This window comes from Lynx canadensis, chromosome B3, assembly GCF_007474595.2.
Source record: "Lynx canadensis isolate LIC74 chromosome B3, mLynCan4.pri.v2, whole genome shotgun sequence".
In the NCBI taxonomy this organism is placed as follows: domain Eukaryota; kingdom Metazoa; phylum Chordata; class Mammalia; order Carnivora; family Felidae; genus Lynx; species Lynx canadensis.
The window spans coordinates 20,391,894-20,412,626 of NC_044308.2; the positions used below are offsets into that span (position 1 = coordinate 20,391,894).

Below are 20,733 nucleotides of genomic sequence, written 5' to 3' on the forward strand. Positions count from 1 at the left end.
GAAGTAGTATATATGGTTTTGATTTTGCATTTCCCTAATGACCAATTGTGATAAACATCTTTTCATGTGATTAGCCATTCTTACATCCTTGGAGACATGTCTACTTAAATCCCTTGCCCAGTTTTACAATTGGATTTGTGTCTTCTTATTGAGTTGCAAGAGTTGTTTATATGTTCTGTATATATGTCCCTTATCAGATACATGATTATTTGCAAATAATTTCCCCCAGACTGCATAGATTGCCTTTTCACTGTCTTGAGTCTCCTTGAACACACACAAATTTTTAATTTTTATGAAATCCAACTTCTCAACCTTCTTGTTTATCACCTGGGATTTTAGTGTCTTATCTAAGAAATCATTGACAAATGGAAGGTCATGAAAATTTGCTCCAATGTTTCATTCTAAGAGTTTTTGAACTTTAATTCTTACATTTGGGTCTATGATCCACTTTGAGTTAATTTTGTATGTGGTGTAAGGTCAGGGTCCAGTTCATTCGTTTGAATGAGGATATCCATTATCCCAACACCATTTGTTGTTATTCTGCCGAATTATCTTGGTTCCTTTTTTGAAAATCTGTTAACCATAGATGCATGGATTTGCTTTTGCACTCTCACTTCTACTCTACTGCTCTGTATGTGTATCAGTTTACTAGAGTTGCCATAACAAAATACACAGACTGGGTGGCTTAAACAACAGAAATTTCCTCACAATCTGGAGGCTAGAAATCCAAGACCAAAGTATTAGCAATAGTGTAGTTTCCCCTGAGCCTCTCTTCTTGACTTGCAGACAGCTGCCTTTCCACTGTGCCCTCAAATGGCCTTCTTTCTGTGTGTACATATCCCTGGTGTTTCCTCCAGGGATGAAGAAGGATGATGTCCTTATGAGGGCATTAGTCTTATTGGATTAGCAACCCACCCTAATGGCCTCATTTTAACTTAATCCATTTAGAGACCTTATTTCCAAAATCAGTCACATTCTGAGGTAGAAGGAATTGGGACTTAAACTTATGAATTTGAGGAGGAGGGAGACACAATTCAGCCCATAACAATATGTCTTATGTTTGTGCCAGTACCTCACAGCTTTGATTACAATAGTGTTGTTCTGACATTATTGTGGAAGTATGAGGAAGTGGGAGTCCTTCAACTTTGTAATTTTTAAAGAGTGTTTTGGCTATTCTGGGTCCCTGGAATATCCTTATGAATTTTAGGATCAGCATGTCAATCTCTATCTAAAAAAATGCAGCTGCGATTTTGATAGGTAGTGTCTTCAATCTTATATATATATATATATATATATATATATATATATATTATATATACATATTACATATATAATATGTATTATATATACATATTATATATAATATATATTATATATGTATACACATTTGGTTTGCTACTATTTTGATAAGGATTTTTGCATCTGTATTTGTAAGAAATGTTGGTTTGTAGTTTTCTAATAATGTCTTTGGCTGGTTTTGGTATCAAGACAGTACTGGACTCAGAATGAGCTGGGAATCGGTTCTTCATTTTCTGGAAAAGTTTGTAAAGAGTCTTAATTCTTTTGTAAAGAATTTTGGTAGAATTCACCAATGAAACCATCTGGACCTGGATTTTCTTTATGAGAAGTTTTTAAACTAAGTCAATCTTTGTTTCTTTATATTTTCTATTTCTTCTTGAAATGTGTGTTTCTAGGAACTTTGCCATTTCACCAAATTTACCTCATTTGTTGGTATACAGTTGTTTATTGCTCATAGCATCCCCTTATAAACTTTTTTTTTCCTTTTTAAGGTTGGTAGTGATATACCCCCCTTCATTCCTGATTTTTTTGAATTTTATTTATTTTGAGAGAGAGAGCATGCAAGTGGGGCAGAGAGAGAGAGAGAGAGAGAGAGAGAGAGAGAGAGAGAGAGAATCCCAAGCAGGCTGCGCACTTTCAGCACACAGCCCGACATGGGGCTCAATCTCACAAACTGTGAGTTCATGACCTGAACCAAAATAAAGAGTCAGATGCTTAACCTACTGAGACACCCAGGTACCCACATTCCTCATTTTTTTTAATCAATGTGGGTGTTCTTTCTTGGTCAGTGTAGCTGTCAATTTTATTACTTCTTCAAATTCTTGGATCATCGTTGATGAGTTTTCTTATTTCACCTGTGCCAGGTTTGCACTTATTTCTTTCCTCTGCAGATCATGTTTTTGGGAGTTGCTGGTAAGGTATTAGGCTGGAACAAGTGGTGAGAGGCCCAGAAGTTTCTGGCACAGCTGACTTTGCTTTTATAAGCCATTGTGAATCAAAGAATACACTGTTTACATGTCTCCTGAGGCACCATGAAGCAGCCTCTAGGAGCCCAGGCTTAAAAGGGAGCAAAACTGCTCAAGGCCTCATAGCATTTGACCTGCCTGTAAGGCTTCTACTGTGGGCAATTAGTCACCAGCCTGGGGCAGGTTTTTGGAGAACTAGCCTCAGAAAGAAGACAGCTGCAGGCTCTCAGAAGGGAGACATGGGTTTCTGACAGCTGAATATCCACAAGTAAATGATCCTGGGTCTTCCCAGGCCTTGGAAAGGGGCAAGCCTTCTCCTTATCAGGTACCTAAGTTCTCATTTTCATCTCAGGGAGGAAGAAGCCCTGTACTAACTCTCTTCTCTGCAGACTTTGAAGAACCCAGGGTCTTTGTGTACTCTCCAGCCTTGAAAGCATGCCTGCTTCAGTTGTTAATTTAACTCAAAGGAGGGAACCAGGAAGAAGAGGGAATGAGAAACAGAGGACCTGTGCAAAATTATCATTTCTCCAGGATTCCTACAGCCACCTCTAAAGTACCTCGGAATATTATTTCTGGTTTTCTGTTTATAATTGTTGTCTCCTTCAGGACCACCAGTTATGCATAGGTGGGATCTTTCTTGTCTGCCTTCATTATTTCTGTATTTCATTCCAATTCCCTTCTTTTATTCTTAACCCATTTCAATTTGCTCAGTTTTCTCAAAACTTACCTGTCTTATCCCTCTCTGGGTATTAGTTTTGTCCATTCTCCTTCTTGGTTCCCTCGCCCTGTGAGTTACCTCTGTTACAGGCTAAAGTGAAATCTAGAAGAAAAGAATGAGGCTTCTGTCATCTTGAACGGTGTGGCCTATAGGGAAATGCTTTGGGTTAAATAGGAGAACACAGCTACTCTAGAATAGCAAATGTTTTCAAATATGTTCTAAGTCATCTGAAACTTCTTTCTGCAGAGGTAAATCACCAGATTAGCTCACATGTACATTCTATATGGAAAAACAGTCTTTCCTGATTTTTACTTTGGCCTTATTGCCAGCAATTAAAATCATAAGTGCATTCCTCAACCACAGAATATGCCAAGAAACAATAAAAATATCAAATTATATTCAGATAACATCTGATTACATTCAGTAACCTTACAGGTAATATTAACTTTGTCTAGCCCCCTCCTTTTGAAACAAAGTCTCATTCCCTAATACCCTCTTTTCTCCTGCTTCATTGGGTTTGGATATTGCTTGGCCAGAATTTTTTCAGTTCCAAGTGAGGAGAACCAACTGGAAGCAGATAAAGCGAAAGGACATCTGACTTGCTTTAGTAAGTAGTTATCCCTAGTTTGACCTTGAACTCAGGATCCAGGAGTTGGCAGCATTAGGATTTCTCCATCTCTTAGATCTCCTTTGAGCTGGCTTCACCATGAAGCAGGTTATGCCCAAGCAAAGGCAAAGGAGGCTAGGCTTCCATCACTGTTTAGCTTGTTAGCTCAGGGAAAGAGAACCTATGTGAGCCTCTGAAAGGATGCTGAATAGACTTCCGAACCAGTCTCTGTGGCTGCCCTGAATCATGTGCACTCAGGAAAAAAAGGTAGAGCCTTACTAAGGTCTCCTAGAGATAGGAAGCAGTTCCTAAAGGGAAAAGATGCAGAACAAGTGGCAAAAACAAGCAAACAAAAAATTTTTGGCCACCACTGAGAGACCTTGTGTATTTGCAATTTTATAACTTAACAGACCTTAATGATTTTCATAAGTAAAAGGCTCCAGGTAACTGGAAGGTTTATATTTCTTGAAAAGAGTCTGAGAAGGTGCTTCTGGGCCAAATGGCTGCAATGCTTGGAAAGAGCTATCTCATCAAACTGCACCTCTCCACCACCACCCCCCACCCCCGCCTCTTCCACCAGTCAAGGAAAGCTCTCTTGCCACTTAAAAGTATCCTTTCAAGAGAGATAAAGTGTTTTCATGTAGTCCTGCTGTGTGATTTAACCCGTATGGATCTTTGTTATGAATGGACACAAGGGATTTTATTACAAACATTAAAATATCTGGAATCGTTTTCCTCCGGTCTACTCACCAAAATAGTATCTGCCTCCCCCGCTCCAACTCCTTTGCTCACATACTGCATACGGTCCCACTTTCTTTCACTGGAAAAGGCAGTGAGGCTGCTCATATATGATGGCTGCATGCTTTTATCATTGCTTTTCTCCCCCAAAAGCCCTTACCTGCTTTTTGCACTAGGTTGCTGGCAGAAAATTTTAAATCTTTGTCTGTTTCTGCAAGAAATACCAGGGAGTGAAGAGGAGAACCTAGTAAATAAAGATGATTAGAGATTGCTGGCAGTCATTTGCTACCAAGGAGATGAAATAAAGCAATTAATTACTCAGACATCTAAAGAGCAAATGATAGTAGGGTAGGCATTTCTTTGTTCAATGCATTTGAAATCTCAGCTAGCTTAATTTTTGCCTCAAAGAATTTTTACTTTTTTGTCTAGTAATAAAAATATTAAGATCATTACCATAAACCATTTGAAAATGTTCTTCTTTTTAAACCACTTGTCTTTATTACTTCACTGGCTGAACAAAAAGTCATAAATGTCGTATTCAAGTCACACTGAATTTGCTGAAAATTTGAATGTGTATAACTGCTACGGCATGGTGTCACCATGAAGTCAAAATCATTGAGAATGTATTTCTCATTTATCTCCCAAGCAACACAATCAACATTAATTTCATTTTTAAAATAATTTTAATAGCACCTTAATATGTTTTTTCCATACTTTTTTCTGATTTTTGTATGTACTTGTGTTTCACTGCAGTAAACATCTTTCTATATACAGCTTTGTAAAGTCCTCAGACACTTTCCTTAACATACACCCTCTGGAAAGAAGCAATCTATTATCAACTACCCTGTCCCACCTTATGCGAGGTACTTGGCAAACCTCTCATCAGTTCCCTAATGCCTGGATTATTATAGTAGTCCCCCCCCTTATCTGTGGTTTCACTTCCCACTGTTTCAATTACTCTTGGTCAACTGTGGTCTGCAAGCAGATGATCCTCTTTCTGACATAATCTCAGGTCAATAGCCTAATGCTACATCACGATGCCTGCGTTATCCCCCTCACTTCATCTTATCACGTAGGCATTTTATCATCCCATATCAGAAGGGTGACATTTTGAGGGAGACTACATTTACATAACTTTAATTACAGTATATTGTAATTGTGCTATTTTATTATTATTATTTTCAATCTCCTACTGTGACTAATTTATCAACTTTGTCATAGGTATATATATGTATGTATAGGAGAAAACATAGTATATATAAGATTCAGTACTATCTGCAGTTTTAGGCATCCTTTGAGGGTCTTGGAATGTGTTCCACGTGGATCAGGGGAGACTACAGTAATCTCATTTCATTGATTTGGAAACAGAAAGGAGTGCCGGTAGCTGCCTTGATATCACACAGGTTCCTAATCTAGGTCCATATGGCTCCATAACTTTACTTTTTTAAGGACACTATGTTTATGTTCTGTCTGCTTTAACATATGGTTAAGAGGAGTCTCTGAAGGTGCACTTTCTTAATTCAGAACCGCCACTTACTTTCTATAGGGCAGTTAATATTTTCTCTGTGCCTGTTTCTTCCTTTGTGAGAAGAGAAACATAATAAACACACAGGCCTCACAGGGTTGTTGTAGTGACTGAAGTAATATATGTACACCACTTAGAATAGTCTGACCCTTTGCAATAATCATTAGCTGTTGTTTGTATGTATTATTATTGTTTGTGTCATTATCATCACAAGTTTTTCCTCAAACATCCATGGCTTCCAATGTCAATCTAAAATGGAGTGTGGGTCTGGGTGACTTCTCCATGTGACGCCTAAACTTCATTCTAGTATTATTATATGTCTGTCTTTTCTCATGTGCATTCTCCTGGACACAGTGTAGGGAGGTGTTTTAACTGAAATCTTTTCTGACTTTGAGTATGACAATCTGCTGAGTACAGATGCTGCTGAAGGACACTGCAGATTTACAATGAAAATGCAGCCTAATTGTTGACAGTGGCTTTCATCTCATTTTGCACTTCTCTGTTATCTGTTGGTTGCTGATTCTTCCTCCCTTCTTTCTCTCTTTCATCTTTTTTTTTTTTAATTCACGTTACAGCTGATTCTATTGGAGGGGACTTTTGCAGAATTTTTTATTGCAGGAGGTTTAACATGAAGCCCAAATTTGTAAGGAAAATGGAGATGAATTTTCTCATTGTAAAAAAAAAAAAATGAGTGCCTTGATGATATATTTGTTTTTCTTAGTAGGCTTCTGTCATTAAGACAGATGCTTGAGGATATATTGTTAGATCTTGCGTGGAACAGTTATTACTCATAGCTCACTAGATTTTAGCATACTTGCATCACAACATGGAGTATCATTTTACATTTAGTATTGCAGTTCCAATGCCATTATCAGATTGCATTTTCATATTGAATTACAAACAAAAATTTTATGTTACTAACACTTAATGAAATTTTAATAAGGTTGTGTTTTGATGCTATTATTCAAATAATGTGTTTTGAATTGCTTTCCTTTGAATATATTTGCATTAAAGAGGAACTCAGTTTGATTTGGTTCTTTGAAGAGTTTTCCCACTTTCTGGGCGCTGCTTTCAATAAGATAAAGCAGGAAATTCAGTTTCTTCTCTGCAAGTCAGTAAATAGAAAAGGAACACATTTGCTAAGATCTGTAGAAGTAATGGCAGCAGACTGCAGATGGTTTGAGCTAATGAAATGACTCATGTTGGCTATTAGGGTTGCACATGATACCCCTGGGTTCTCTTTTCTTTGAGTCCTAAGGCTAATATATGAAAAATTAAGAAATTTAAGAGATTCGCATTATTGCAGTTCTTGATCAGTGATGCCCAAAATTAACTGAGAATCTCTTGAGAGAGCACGTTTCTGTTTGTAGCATTCTTACTCATTTCTGCTAAAATTGTGGTTGTGGGCCCAACGCAATTTACGTGAGCAAGTGCTTTCCAAGAGAAATAAGCAAGAACACTTGATTGTAACGTGCTTTATGTGCTGGTTTGTCCTGGTTGTCTAGCTGGGGGAGTTTAATGCAGAATTATAAATACTGCAATAGCGAAAACATGGTTAAGAGTCCTGTTTACAAGGCAAGCCTGTCTTTATCAAACATTCGTTTTTAATAAACTCTTCAGGGCATTAGAGAAAAGTAACTGGTGGTAAATGTTTAGGCCGGTTTGAACCTGCACCGAGGGGTGGGGGTGGCAAAGGCAAAAAGCAAATTAAGAGTCATCTGGGTCTTTTATTTTTTCAACGTCGCTGTTATGTAGAGAGAAATGCTTTTACTTCACTTCCACACTCTTACCTTCCTCCTCCCCTTACTTTTCTCCCACATTCGTTCTTTGAGTTCCCTCCATCTGAAAATACTCGCGATTTTAAAACTCGTAATACTTCTGCAGTATTTGCCGGAGTCCGTGTGGTCCTAAAACGAGCCGCACACTTGCTTAGGAGTTTTGGTTCCTGTCCTCTATTTGGGGGGCTTGGTAAGGACAACACTTTTAATTACAACAAAAGCCACTGCTGTGACTCGAGGTGAAGCACAGACACCACCCGCTTCCTTCGGCCGACGCGCAGCGGCAAGGCAAACGCCCCTGACGCAACGCGCAGCCCTTGTGACGCAACACGCAGTCTCCGCCAACGCAAGCGCAGTCTCCGTGATGCAACGCCCCCCCCCCCCCGGCCCCGCCCAAGGTCGCCCAGACGTGCCGTACGCCGACCCACAATTCCCGCTGCGTGCTGCTGTCCCGCCGCCGCCTCTGCCGCCGCCGGTTACGGCTCCCGCCGCTGGGGACATGTTGCAGAAACCGAGGAACCGGGGCCGCCCTAACACCCAGGCCGAGAGGGAGAGGGACTGGGCCCGCGGCGCCGCGGAGGAGGCCCCGAGCACCTCCCGCGGAGCGGGAGGCTCCCAGGAGGCCCGGGGCACGTCGTCGCAGGGCGGCCGCCGGGCCGAGGCCTCCCCCGAGGTGGGGCCCAGGTCCCAGCAGCAGCTGGAGCTGAAGGTGGCCGAGCTAGTGCAGTTCTTGCTGATTAAGGACCAGAAGAAGATCCCGATCAAGCGCACTGACATAGTGAAGCACGTTATCGGGGACTACAAGGACATCTTCCCAGATCTCCTTAAACTGGCTGCCGAGCGCCTCGAGTATGTCTTCGGATACAAGCTGGTGGAACTGGAACCCAAAAGCAATACGTACATCCTGATCAACACTCTGGAACCGGTGGAGGAGGATGCTGAGGTGAGAGGCGATCAGGGCACGCCCACCACCGGCCTCCTGATGATTGTTTTAGGTCTCATCTTTATGAAGGGCAATACCATCAAGGAAACGGAGGTCTGGGACTTCCTGCGTCGCTTGGGGGTGTACCCCACAAAGAAGCATTTAGTTTTTGGGGACCCAAAGAAACTTATTACCGAAGAATTTGTGCGACAGCGTTACCTGGAGTACCGGCGGATACCCCACACTGATCCTGTAGACTATGAATTCCAGTGGGGTCCCCGAACCAACCTGGAAACCAGCAAGATGAAAGTTCTTAAGTTTGTGGCCAAAGTCCATAATCAAGATCCCAAGGACTGGCCAGCACAGTACTGTGAGGCTTTGGCAGATGAGGAGGCCAGGGCCAGACCTGAGACAGGTGGCCCCACTCCCTCCTCTTGAAGTCTGAGAGAGATTTGAGCTCCAGAGGAGGTGTCAAAGGCACTGGGTGATGGGGTAGGGGGGTGGGAGGGAGCATATTTCTGTAACACTCAAATGTGTGTGGCTTTAGGATGTGTTTGCAAACTCTGTTCTCTTTTAATATTGTAAGTTATTTGGTTCCAGCTTTTCACTTATAAAAATATTAGGAGAGGATTTTTTGTTTTAACTTGTGTTATTGTCTGTGTATTTTGGCATAAAAATTTTGCTAGCTTTATGCAAGTAATTGGAAAACATTGCACCATGATCTGGAACAGGTGTTTAAAAAAGAACACATTGGTCAATTGCTTTGGCGCCAAGAAAGTAAAAGCAAAGTGACTACTATCTGGTGTCTTAACTACCCAGTTTGTAAGTTAAAATAAAAGCCTTTATAAATTAAAAATAAAAGTGTAATTGCTTATACTTTTTTTTTACCTTAAGACAGCTACTATATATTTATATATTTTCTATGTATATAAGCATTACGCATCATCTAAGCAATGTGCATATTGTATTTTCTCCGAATAACAATTTTTTATATTCATAATTCTTACCTCTGTGGCCAACCATTTAGTTCCATTTAGGTTTTTTTTCCTGCTATAGTTGTAATAAATACAGTATCTTTGAAGCAGTTAAGCACTGTGCATTTTTCAGTCGTGATTCATGAGATTAATTTCTTGACTCAAAACCAGCATCTTAAAAACAGGTTTTTTTCTTGCTACAGATTATTAAGGTAAAAGCGTTTTGTAGAAGTTGCTTTACTTTTGTGTGTGTATGTGCATATTGCATCACAATCTAAAATACATTTCCTACTGGATATAAAAAAGTTGATAAAACTGTTAGCGATTAACCATACTTGGGAATCTGACTACCTGGGTTTAGATACTGGTTTCACATAACTAGCTATATGAGCATGTTACTTATATACAGATGTTTTCTCACCTGTAAAACAAGCTCACGATGCCCATGTTATGTGTGGTAATGTGGTAATTTGATATTGGAAGTGTATGTCAAGTTCTTGACACAATGCTCGGTGTGGAGGATTTTAGTTGTTAACTTTGTTCCTTAATTTTTTAAATTTGTTTTTTGTTGCTTATTTATTTATTTTGAGAGAGAGCAGGGGTGAGGCAGAGAGAGAGAGAGAGAGAGAGAGAGAGAGAGAATATCCCAATTAGTCTCTGCACTGTCAGCGCAGAGCCTGACCAGGGCAGGGCTCGAACTCATGAACCTTGAGATCATGACCTGACCCGAAACCAAGAGTCAGAGGCTTAACCTGACTGAGCCACCCAGGCACCCTAATATTTTAATCTTCTTGGTTTGGAGCAGTTACATTTTTTTTTCAGGTTTTCTTTCATTATCTTCTAAATCATAGAATAGGAGTTACTGGTTCAAAAGTTACGACAATATTCTTCTAGCCTGATTCTATTGTGTGGTTTCATGGGAAAACATAACTCATGGTATATTGTGAGTATAGCCCACATAAAGTAAAACAGGACAGTTAGACCTAAGATCTTCCCTGGGCTTGAGAGCTAATTTTTTAGTGGAAAGGATATGGGTTTTGAGGTTGTCTGACAAATGGAATTTGAATTCTGGCTCATACTATGTCAGCATGGTGACTTGGGGTCGATTTTAAGTTTTCTGAATCTCAATTTATCTGTAAGATCAGAAAAACAGTAACGATATTATAGTTTGTTATATGTATTAAATGAATATGAAGAAAAGAGCTCAGTCTCCTCTCATTCCTCCATAGCTTCTGGCAAAATGTTGTTTATATTCAGAGATTCAACAAATAATTATTCAGTGAGTGAGTAAATTTAATTGTTTGGGGGGAAGGTACTACAAATTAACCCCAAAATGAGATAAGTACTTCAGTTCAAAAAAATGTGGATTTGATCAACACTGGACTGCCATCTAGAAGCGTCTATGGTGGGTTTGTAGTGGTATGACAGAATGTGATAGGCTAATTGTTTTTTTGGGTTTTTTTTTCATTCTGTTAAATTGGAATTTGCATTTATTTCATCAGTTAGAATATAATTGGTGCTTGAAGGCATTTCTCCTTGGTTTGCATTTTATTTCAGTGTATAAATTACCTCGCGACTAAGCATCCTGCTTACTGGTCCCTCACCTCACTGACTGCTTTCCTCTCTGGAGTGTTTTAACACTGGCATTTTCCTCCGTATGTGAAAATTATCATTACCCAGCATCCACTGTCGGTTATGTCTGAGGCAGATATCTTCTCCCAAACTTTTCTATAGAGATGTTAGCCATTTACCTTTAATGAGTTACCGTTTTGTTTCAGATTTTATTTTTTAAAGTTTTTGTTTATTTATTTATTTTAAGCAATCTCTACAGCCAACATGGGGCTCAAACTCTCGATCATGGGATCAAGAGTTGAATGCTTCCAACGGAGTCAGCCAGACACCCCCATTGTAAAATATAAAACATTACAGACCAGATCAAGCCCTTAGAGGTTCTATCCTTCCCGGAGGTGTCTAAAGTTTGTGGGTATCATTCCATTGTATGATTTAACACTTTTACCATGTATGTGTATATACATGAACAATATATAGTAGTATTTTGTAAGGTTTGATGACATATATGGGGTATCATACTGTACCCTTTTGCAACTTGGTGTTACAACTTACCCTGTTTTTGACATTTAGCTACAAAGATCTGATTTATTCATTTTAGTTGTTCTTTCATGTGGAAAAAAAGTAACTGTTTACTCATTTCCTAATGGTTAGACCAGTTCTTTCCAATTTTTTGCTATTTGCCTGCAGTATATAGTGCTTCCTTATACATGTGAGTTTCTCTAGCCAGAAATAAATTGAGCAATCATGGGGCATTGCCAAATTGCTCTTGAACTTGTATTAAGTTACAATCCACTAACATTTTATAGTTCTTTTTCACTGACCCACCCTCCTACTTCATATGAAAATTTGTCCCTTCCAGCTGTATAGTGGGTATGTAGTAATAGTTTATTGTACTATTAACTTGCACCTCTTGTTTACTAGTGACGTTAAGTATCTTTTGTTTGGGGTTTTTTTTGCCATATTATTTGGTTTTTTTATCTGTTAGACCTGTTTTTTAATGATTTGTAAGATTTCTTTATATGTTCTGTGTATATTACTCCATTGTCATATCGTGCAAATAGCATGTCACGTTTCATTTTTTCTTTTGTCATGCAGATGATTTCATTTTAATGTGTCGAAATGATCAATGTAGTGCTTTAAAAAAAAGTCTCCCTAATCCTGATAAGTGTTAAAATTAATAAGTGTTAAAATTTTTGACTTACATACACATTTTTTTTTTTTAAGTTTATTTATTTTGAGCAAGAGATTGAGTGCACGCACTGAGTCAGGAAGGGGCAGAGAGGAGAGAGAATCGTAAGCAGGCTCTGTGGTGTCAGTGCAGAGCCCTTTGTGGGGCTTGATTTCATGAACTGTGAGATCCTGACCTGGGCTGAAATCAGGAGTCAGAGGCTCAACAGAGTCACCCAGTCACCTCACATTTATGTTTTTAATCTTTTTTTGTATCATGATTTGAGGTATGGATATAGTTTTCATATTTTTTCCTATACAGATTGCCTAGCATCAATTTCTCATAGTTTATCCTTTCCACACTGATTTATAACATGTTCTCTTATTATAAAGCCATAACTCATATAAATAAATTTATGTCTAGGACCAAATTGATTTATTTGCTATCTCTTTGCCAATGCCATGCTATTATAATTCTATAGCATCATAACAAGGGTTTTTTTTTCTCCTTTTCCACTTCTTATACCTTTTATTTTAGTGTTTTTTGCACTGGCTGGAACTGCTTATGTTTTTAAAAAAATTTTTAATGTTTTTATTTTATTTTAGAGAGACAGTGCAAGTCGGGGGAGGGGCAGAGAGAGGGAGACACAGAATCCGAAGCAGGCTCCAGGCTCTGAGCTGTAAGCACAAAGCCCGAAGCAGGGCTTGAACTTCAGGTCAGTGAGATCAACCTGAGCGGAAGGAAGTTGGATGTTTAACCAATTGAGCCACCCAGATGCCCCATGGAACTGCAGTATGTTTTTGAAAAGAAGTGGCAACGTAGACTTTAAGAATGTTCCTGATTCCTTGTTCCTGATTTTAAAGGGAATCATATTTAAAGTTGTACATTAACTAGGTTTGCTTTTAATTTTTTCCCCAACAAATATCTTTAATTGTGTTTTTATATTCCCCCTTTCTAGCTTGCCTAAAGATGTTTAAAAAACTTATGCATAGCTTTTTAAATTTGTATCATGCTCTTTATTAATCTGCTAATGTGATTAAATTTTTATTTTTACTCTCTAAGTTCAGTATACTTTTTGATACAGTTTAGTGTAACAACACTGATAGGTTTTTCTGATATCTGACCATCCTGCAAATCTTCTTGTGAGTGATACATATAAAAGATAGTTTTTTTATTTGCTAAAAATTTCTAAATTTTATGTCTTTGGTCGTAAGGGGAATTAGCCTGTAATTTTCCTATATTTTATTGTCATTATTGGCTTTGAGATTACACTTATTTATTTTAATTTTTTAATGCCCATACTTACAGAAAAGTTGCAAGTACAGTGCAAGGAATTCCACCCCCCCCAACTATTTGAATGCATTAGTTATCATGTTTCTTTAGTCTCTTTCAATTTGCAAACAGTTCCTTAATCCTTCCTTGACTTCCATGATCTTGACATTTGAGGACTACAGGCCGTTATTTTGTGGAACATCTGCAGTTAGGGTTTGTCTGCTATGCTTTGTGATCAGATTCAAGTTATGCATCTTTGGCAGGAATACCACAGAAGTGATGGCAGTGTTTTTCTTTTCGGATCCTATCAGTGGCACAAAATATTAATTTGTCCTATTATAATCTTGATCACTTTGGTGGAAGAGATTTTGTTTTTTGGGGTTTTTGTTTCTGTTTTGTTTGTTGTTTTTTCATCATTCCTCTCTACTGTGAAATTGTTTTGTTTCTCTCTATAATAAATCAATAAGTTGTGTGGAGATACTTTGAGACTTTGTAAAATTGTATTCCTCACCAAAGTTTCAGTTTATTCGTTGTCTATGTTTATCTGTATCTGTGTAGACTCATGGGTGATAATCTTGTACTATCATTATTTGATACACAAATTATCCCTGATTTGTCCAGTAATAACCTTTTTCAGCTGGCTTATGTGTCTTCAGCCCACCCCCATCATTCTGAGACTTCCTAACTTTCTGGATCTGTCCACTATCTACTGAAAACTGTGGGATTACATTAATAATATCATTTCCACTCTAACACCACAGTGTTTATTCTAGCTTTTCCCCTCTCTGTATTTATCTTCTCCAACAATGAGCAACTTAGATCCTGTTATTCTCATAATGCTTATTTGATCAATCCCCCTATAAATAACAAGTCTTCTGTTGTGGCTGCCCTACCCTCCCACATGGGGATGCCCTTTGCCCCCCAGTGCTGAGCTGACATCCTGCAGGAACTACCCTTCTGGGCATGCACCCTCCTCACAATGTTTGAGCTCTGGCTCCCTCCTGGGGCTTTTGCCTTTCTTCTCCCATATATGTATCTTGCTCTGTTACGCTTCATGGCTTTAGCACTGAATTGCCCAGGAAATAGGAAATATTATTCTGTTCTCATAAATGAGTTGGGCTGCTTTTCTTTTGCCATATTATATAAGGATTACATGTTTTTTTAAGGTTTTGAAGAAATCCACCTGTAAAATTCTCTGGGCCTGGTGTTTTTGCTGGGTAGATTTTTAACTACTGCTTTTATTTCATTAATAGGATGTTCAAGTTTTCTCTTCAGATTACTTCTGGTCACTTGTATTTTCTAGAAAGTGTTTTCATCAGTTTTCTGATGTATTAATATAGAGTTGTTCTTAGTATTTTCCTTTCATTTAAAAATAATTTTATTACATCTTCACTTAATATCCACTTTTGCATTCTCAGAATTATTTTTGCTTTCACTCTTCTTTTCTCCCCGCCACCCCCCCCCCCCCGAGCCAAAGCCAGTTTTGCCAGGAGTTTTGGTTATCTGGGGTCCATTGAGATTTCATATGAATTCTAGTAAGGGTTTTTTATGTTGATTTATTTTTGAGAGAGAGAGAGAGAGAGAATGGGTGCATGAGCATGAGTGTGGGAGAGGCAGAGAGAGAGGTAGAGAATCCCAAGCAGGCTCCACACTGTGAGTGCGGAGCCTGACATGGGGGCTTGAACTCACAAACCGTGAGATCATGACCTGAGCCGAAACCAAGGGTCAGATGCTTAACCAACTGAGCCACTCAGGTGCCCCAATTTTAGTGTTTTTGAAAGAACATAAATTCTTGGTTTATGTCAGCACATGGCTTTACTTTTAGCATGTAAATAAAACATTTTCATTTATTCCATAACTATATAGAGAATTGTCAAGTGTTCTAAGGATCCTATTATTATGAATACGTGATGAGAAAACTAGGATTTTTAATTATTTCCTTTCCATTTAGTGAACAGAACATGTATTGAATTGGCCATCTTGTGGCTCCATTGTAGTTTATCCAGCCTCGGGATACTCCAGAGTTCTGGAATGTCAAAATCATGTTCTCTGGTTATAAATTGACAAGTCCTAAGGGTAGTCAGGGGGAATACAGTGGGCTTCCATACACATTTGTTTTCTTTGTTCTGATTTATATGGGAGGAAGCAGATTTGAAAAAGTTTAAGTGTTATACCATATGAAGAAATGACATAGAAACTTCTATAGAGTTACTGTAATGACACAGCTGATATCTAAAGATGAATTGGAAGTGAAATTTAAAGGAAAAAGATGGTGTTTTAGGGTAACAGAACAGCACAGTGACTTCATTGGCAAATCATTTTTCATGGTAGTTACTTCATTTTGTACATTTGTGAGCTTTTCTTGTTTTCTCACTGGGAAATAGCAAGCTTACACAAGTACCCTATAAAACTTAAAAATGCATTTTCCTTATTTGGCAAATTAGATTCTCATTTTAGCCATTTTTTTTAAAGTAACAAATGTGTCATTGTTTCTTGCCCTTATATAGGAGATGTTATAGTTAAAGTAATCAGCCATGTTATGGGTTTTGTGGAGGTAGCACTGATTCCTAATTACTGGGCTGTAATTCTTAAGAGAAATTACTGAGTTTATGACAACTGTAGTCATCATTTGTTGGATTTTTCCCCATGTGCTGCCCTGCATTTGCATTTAGCCCATTGCATACTCAGACCCACTTACCTATCTCGTTTACTAATACGTGATGCATTTTGTTTCATAAGTTATGCTTTAAAGGACTAATTAGCTCTTATAGTTTCAAAAAAATTTTCATTGTTAGATCAATAATCTGCCTGAATACTCAGATCCCTGTTAACAACTTAATTTTTCTGTCTTGGTCTCAGATATTCAAAATTGTTTTCCTGTTCTCTAGGGCCAAAGTTCATGGAATCAAAGTGGAATTTTAAATTATTCTGCCACAAAGTATCCATAGCTCTGTGGTCACGAAAATGTGTGTTCATTGCTTGCTTGAGATTGGACTGAAAGTTTTGAAAATCTAAGTAGAAGAGTTTTATATGGACTAGAATTATATCTTGATATCCATGTTTAAAAACTAATTTGGTTCTGTACTAATGCTTGGAATTGGGTCTAGGAGAGCCACTGCAGCAGTACTGATCTTTGAACATGTAAAGGTAAAGACAAAGAACCTTTCCCAGGTCAAAGACATTCCCTAAAAAATTCCAGATTGTGGGCAGAGTCTGGGTGATTTAATTTGATCTTGACTAGAGAGGAGAATGTGCATCTATCCATTTTGGCATCCACACCACTTTTTACAGCTTCTGGCCCCTGGTGGAGGCTCAAAATATGCTGAATCAGTTAATGAATGCATGGTCCATTAGTCCTTACTTGCGTAGTCATATTAATAACAGCTGACATTTAGTAATCTTGTTCTCTGCTTGGCACTTACGCAATAAGTGTTTGATGAACTGTCAAGCTGATCCTCAGTGACATTGTTTTCTCCTCCTTACTTCTTGCAGATTACTTACTTCTTACTTCTTACTTACTTGCAGATTACTTACTTCTTACTTCTTGTTTTCATTTTGATCATTGTGCAGGAGCTGCTTATGTATTTCCTCACCATAACCTTTCTTGTACTTATTCGGTAAATATTTTTCAACACCTCCTGTGTATCAGTCACTGAGAATGCAGTTGTGGGCAGGATACACACGATCTCTGCTTCTGTAAATCCAGTCTCATCTACAGGGATCAATGAAGGCTTCTCAGAAGAGGTCAATGTCATATGATGGCTGACGGATGAGTAAGAATCAAGTGAAGGAACCAAAAGGGTAAAGCCGCATGTTTTGGGAAAAGAAAATAACATGAACAGAAACTTAAAGAATTCCTGGAATTAAAAGACCCTCACTATGGCTAGATGGTAGAGACTGTGGCAGGAACAGCTGGATACAGGCTGAGGAAATAGGCAAAGGCCAGGTCAGCCATTTATAAAGTTTGTCAAGTTTTGGAAATCCAAGCCAAGGAGTTTTATTAAGGCAAGGAGATGCTACTGAAGAGTTTTAAGCAGAGGAGTGATGTCATTCATTCATTCATTCATTCACTTATCCAACAAATATATATTAAATGCCTAGCTGGGCTCTTGGGCTAACCAGTAAATAAAAGACATCCCTGCTCTTGATAATCCATTTATATTTCAGTAAGATAATGCCAGTCCCAGACTCAAGGAAGTCAAGACTGGAGGCAGGAAGAACAAAGAAAAGCCATCCATGGAGAAGATGGTGATCATTGAAATTATAGAGTGGCACCAGTAGGGGTGGAGAGAAATTTCTTACGTAGATTTAGTAGGACTTGCTGATTTATTAGATGTGGTCAGAGTAAGGGAGGGTGAGTGGAAAATGTCTCATGGCTCTAATGTGGGAAATTAAGGAGGATGGTGATGCTAGCAGTTGAACAGCATTTCAGGAAGGTCTTCCTGGGTTTGATTTTCTATGCTAAGTGAGTATGAGGAGCCTCTGAGGTACACAGGTAGAATGTTGAACAGACAATTATGTATATAATTGTACAATAGGTCTGGAAGGGAGACAAAAATAAGAACCATACATCATGTTCTTAGATAAAGTAACAGAGGGGATTTACAGTATAAGAACAATATATGGATGTTGTGGTTATTGGGGATGTTCACAAATAAGTTATTTCCTTTCAGCGCATTTGGTAGGACTGTATTTCTCCATCCCATTGGATGTTGAGTGTGGCCATGTGGCTTTTTTGGCCACTGAAATGTGAACAGATCTTGCATGTGACACCTCCAGGCAAGAACTTTAAGTTCTATAGCTGAAATGATTGTAGGAGCATCACTGAACTGAAGCCTTCACTGACTTGAGTGCCTGGGTGAATTTGGGGCAAAACCCACTTGACCTGTTTTGGCCATATAATGCGAGCAAAAAACACACTTCTGTTGTGTTAGGCCACTGAGATTTTAGAGTTATTTTTAACCTATCCTATCCTGATTGATCCAGAAATCCCACCCTGATACAGAGGAGATTGGAAAATGACCATACACGTTATATAATGGAAAAGCATTTGATAAAAGTGACTTTTGTGGCAACTTGAAGAAGCAGGCCATGCACCTAATGAACATATAACTCTAAAATTAAAGAAGAGAACCCTGGAATGAACATATACCTCTAAAATTAGAGAACAGAACCCTGGAAGTGTGAACGTTGGTGCCTGTGACTGCATCTAGAAAAACTGTCAGGAAAGAGATGAAATTGGAAAACACTTGGTTGGTATGTATTCAGTGATAAATAGAACAGAGAGAATCCAGAAGTGTATAGATATGCAAATGCTTCTGAATCCCCAACCAATAAAAAATAAAATTGAGAGACAACGGCGAATTAAACCACATTCTTGAGGCAAAGATCAAATACATGGTATAGTTGTCCTTCCCATTGTCAAAATATGGGAATGTATTAAAGTGGTTTAGGATAAAGGCTTAACTATGAGTTGGATGTCCAATATTTTAAAAAGAACAAGATGAGAGAAAATAATTTAAATGTGGTCTGTCCACCAAAAGCATGAAGACCGGAAGTACACAATCAAGTAGAGAGAGAAAGAGGAACATGATGGGAGTGTATATATATACACACACACACACATACATACATATATATGTGTGTGTGTGTGTGTGTGTGTGTGTGTGTATCAAATAATATTTCATATATTTTGATACATATCAAAAATATATATAGCAATACATTATACACACACACACACACACACACACACACATATGCATGCAAATCTAAAATGTATGCCTAATGCTTAGAAAAGAAGTATACAGGTATGGCTATTGGCACATGGCACCAAATAAAATCAAATTGTATTTAGAGATATGACCTGTCAAAGAAACCCTAGCCTGAATTTGCAAAAGTTGATGACTGTTTGAGGCTTAAAATAACCCTTAGATCCCCACCTTTTGTGAGCCAACGCCTATAGTCCATGTGGCCCAGAAGGGTACTGGAAAAGATAGAACCCCAGAGTGGAGTCAAGGTATACAGTTTCAAAATAAATGTCATTACTTTATTTACATAAAAATGATTAAAATCTTATTTTTTTCACCATGGCCAAGTGGGATTTATTCCTAAAATGCAAGGATGATTAAACACATGAAAAGCAGTGTAATATTCCACATTAACAGAATGATTTGAAGAAAACCAAAGCTTGGGGACGCCTGGGTAGCTCAGTCAGTTAAGCGTCCAACTTTGGGTCATGATCTCGCATTTTGTGAATTTGAATCCTGCGTCGGGCTCTGTGCTGACAGCTCAGAGCCTGGAGCCTGCTTCAGATTCTGTGTCTCCCTCTCTCTCTCTGGCCCTCCCTCACTCACACTCTGTCTCTCTCTGTCTCAAAAATAAACATTAAAAAAATGTGAAAAAAGTTAAACAAAAAACAAAGATTGATCATCTTAGTTGATAGAGAAAAAACATTTGAAAATTCAACAACCTTTCACTGTAAAAACACTTAAAAAACTAGAAATAGAAGAAAACCTTTTTAGCATAATAAAGCCAGTATAAAAAAAAAAAAAACAAAACCACCCACAGGTGACCTCACACTTAATGGTGAAACACTGAAAGCTTGCCAAGATCAGTAATAAGACAAGGATGACCACATTCACCACTATGATTGAGCACAGTATTGGAAATTCTAGCCAGGTAGGCAAGAAAATGAAATAAAATATATTCACACTGAGAAGGAATAAGTAAAATCATCTCTGTTACAGACATAGATGTATCTTATATGTAGAATTGTAAAGGTTCCACTAAAAAACTCTTTGAATAAATGAATTCAGCACAGTTGCAGGATGCAAAATCAAAGTGCAACAATTGGTTGCAATTTTATACAACAGTTAACAATCTAAAAGGGGAGTTAGAATAACAATTTCATTTACAATAACACACAAAAAAGTACTTTAACCAAGTGCATGGAAGACTGCAGACTAAAGATGATAAATTTATTGTTGAAAGAAATTAAGGGATACATAAACACATGGAAAGACATCCCATGTTCATGGATTAGAAGACTAAATATTTTGAGATGTCAGTGGTGCCAGAAGTAATCTGTGGATCCTATGTCACCCATATCAAAATCCCAACATGTTTTTCAGAAATAGAAAAACTCATCCTAATATTCATATGGAATCTTAAGCAATCCCCCCAATAACCAAAA

At 38.2% G+C, this 20,733-nt stretch overlaps 2 protein-coding genes across 2 annotated transcripts in view; both read left to right on the forward strand.

Annotated features, from left to right (window-relative positions):
* Positions 1–20,733, forward strand: part of FAM189A1 (family with sequence similarity 189 member A1) — a 287,059-nt gene that overhangs the window by 127,217 nt on the left and 139,109 nt on the right. The window lies entirely within an intron of this gene.
* Positions 8,035–9,641, forward strand: NSMCE3 (NSE3 homolog, SMC5-SMC6 complex component). Its single transcript, XM_030317527.1, has one exon. The coding sequence runs from the start codon at positions 8,130–8,132 to the stop codon at positions 8,988–8,990; it is 861 nt and encodes a 286-aa protein (XP_030173387.1). The 5' UTR covers positions 8,035–8,129; the 3' UTR covers positions 8,991–9,641.

Bases quoted from the DNA above. Each gene is read 5' to 3' on its own strand.
- NSMCE3 (XM_030317527.1), top strand. From the start codon at position 8,130: ATGTTGCAGAAACCGAGGAACCGGGGCCGCCCTAACACCCAGGCCGAG.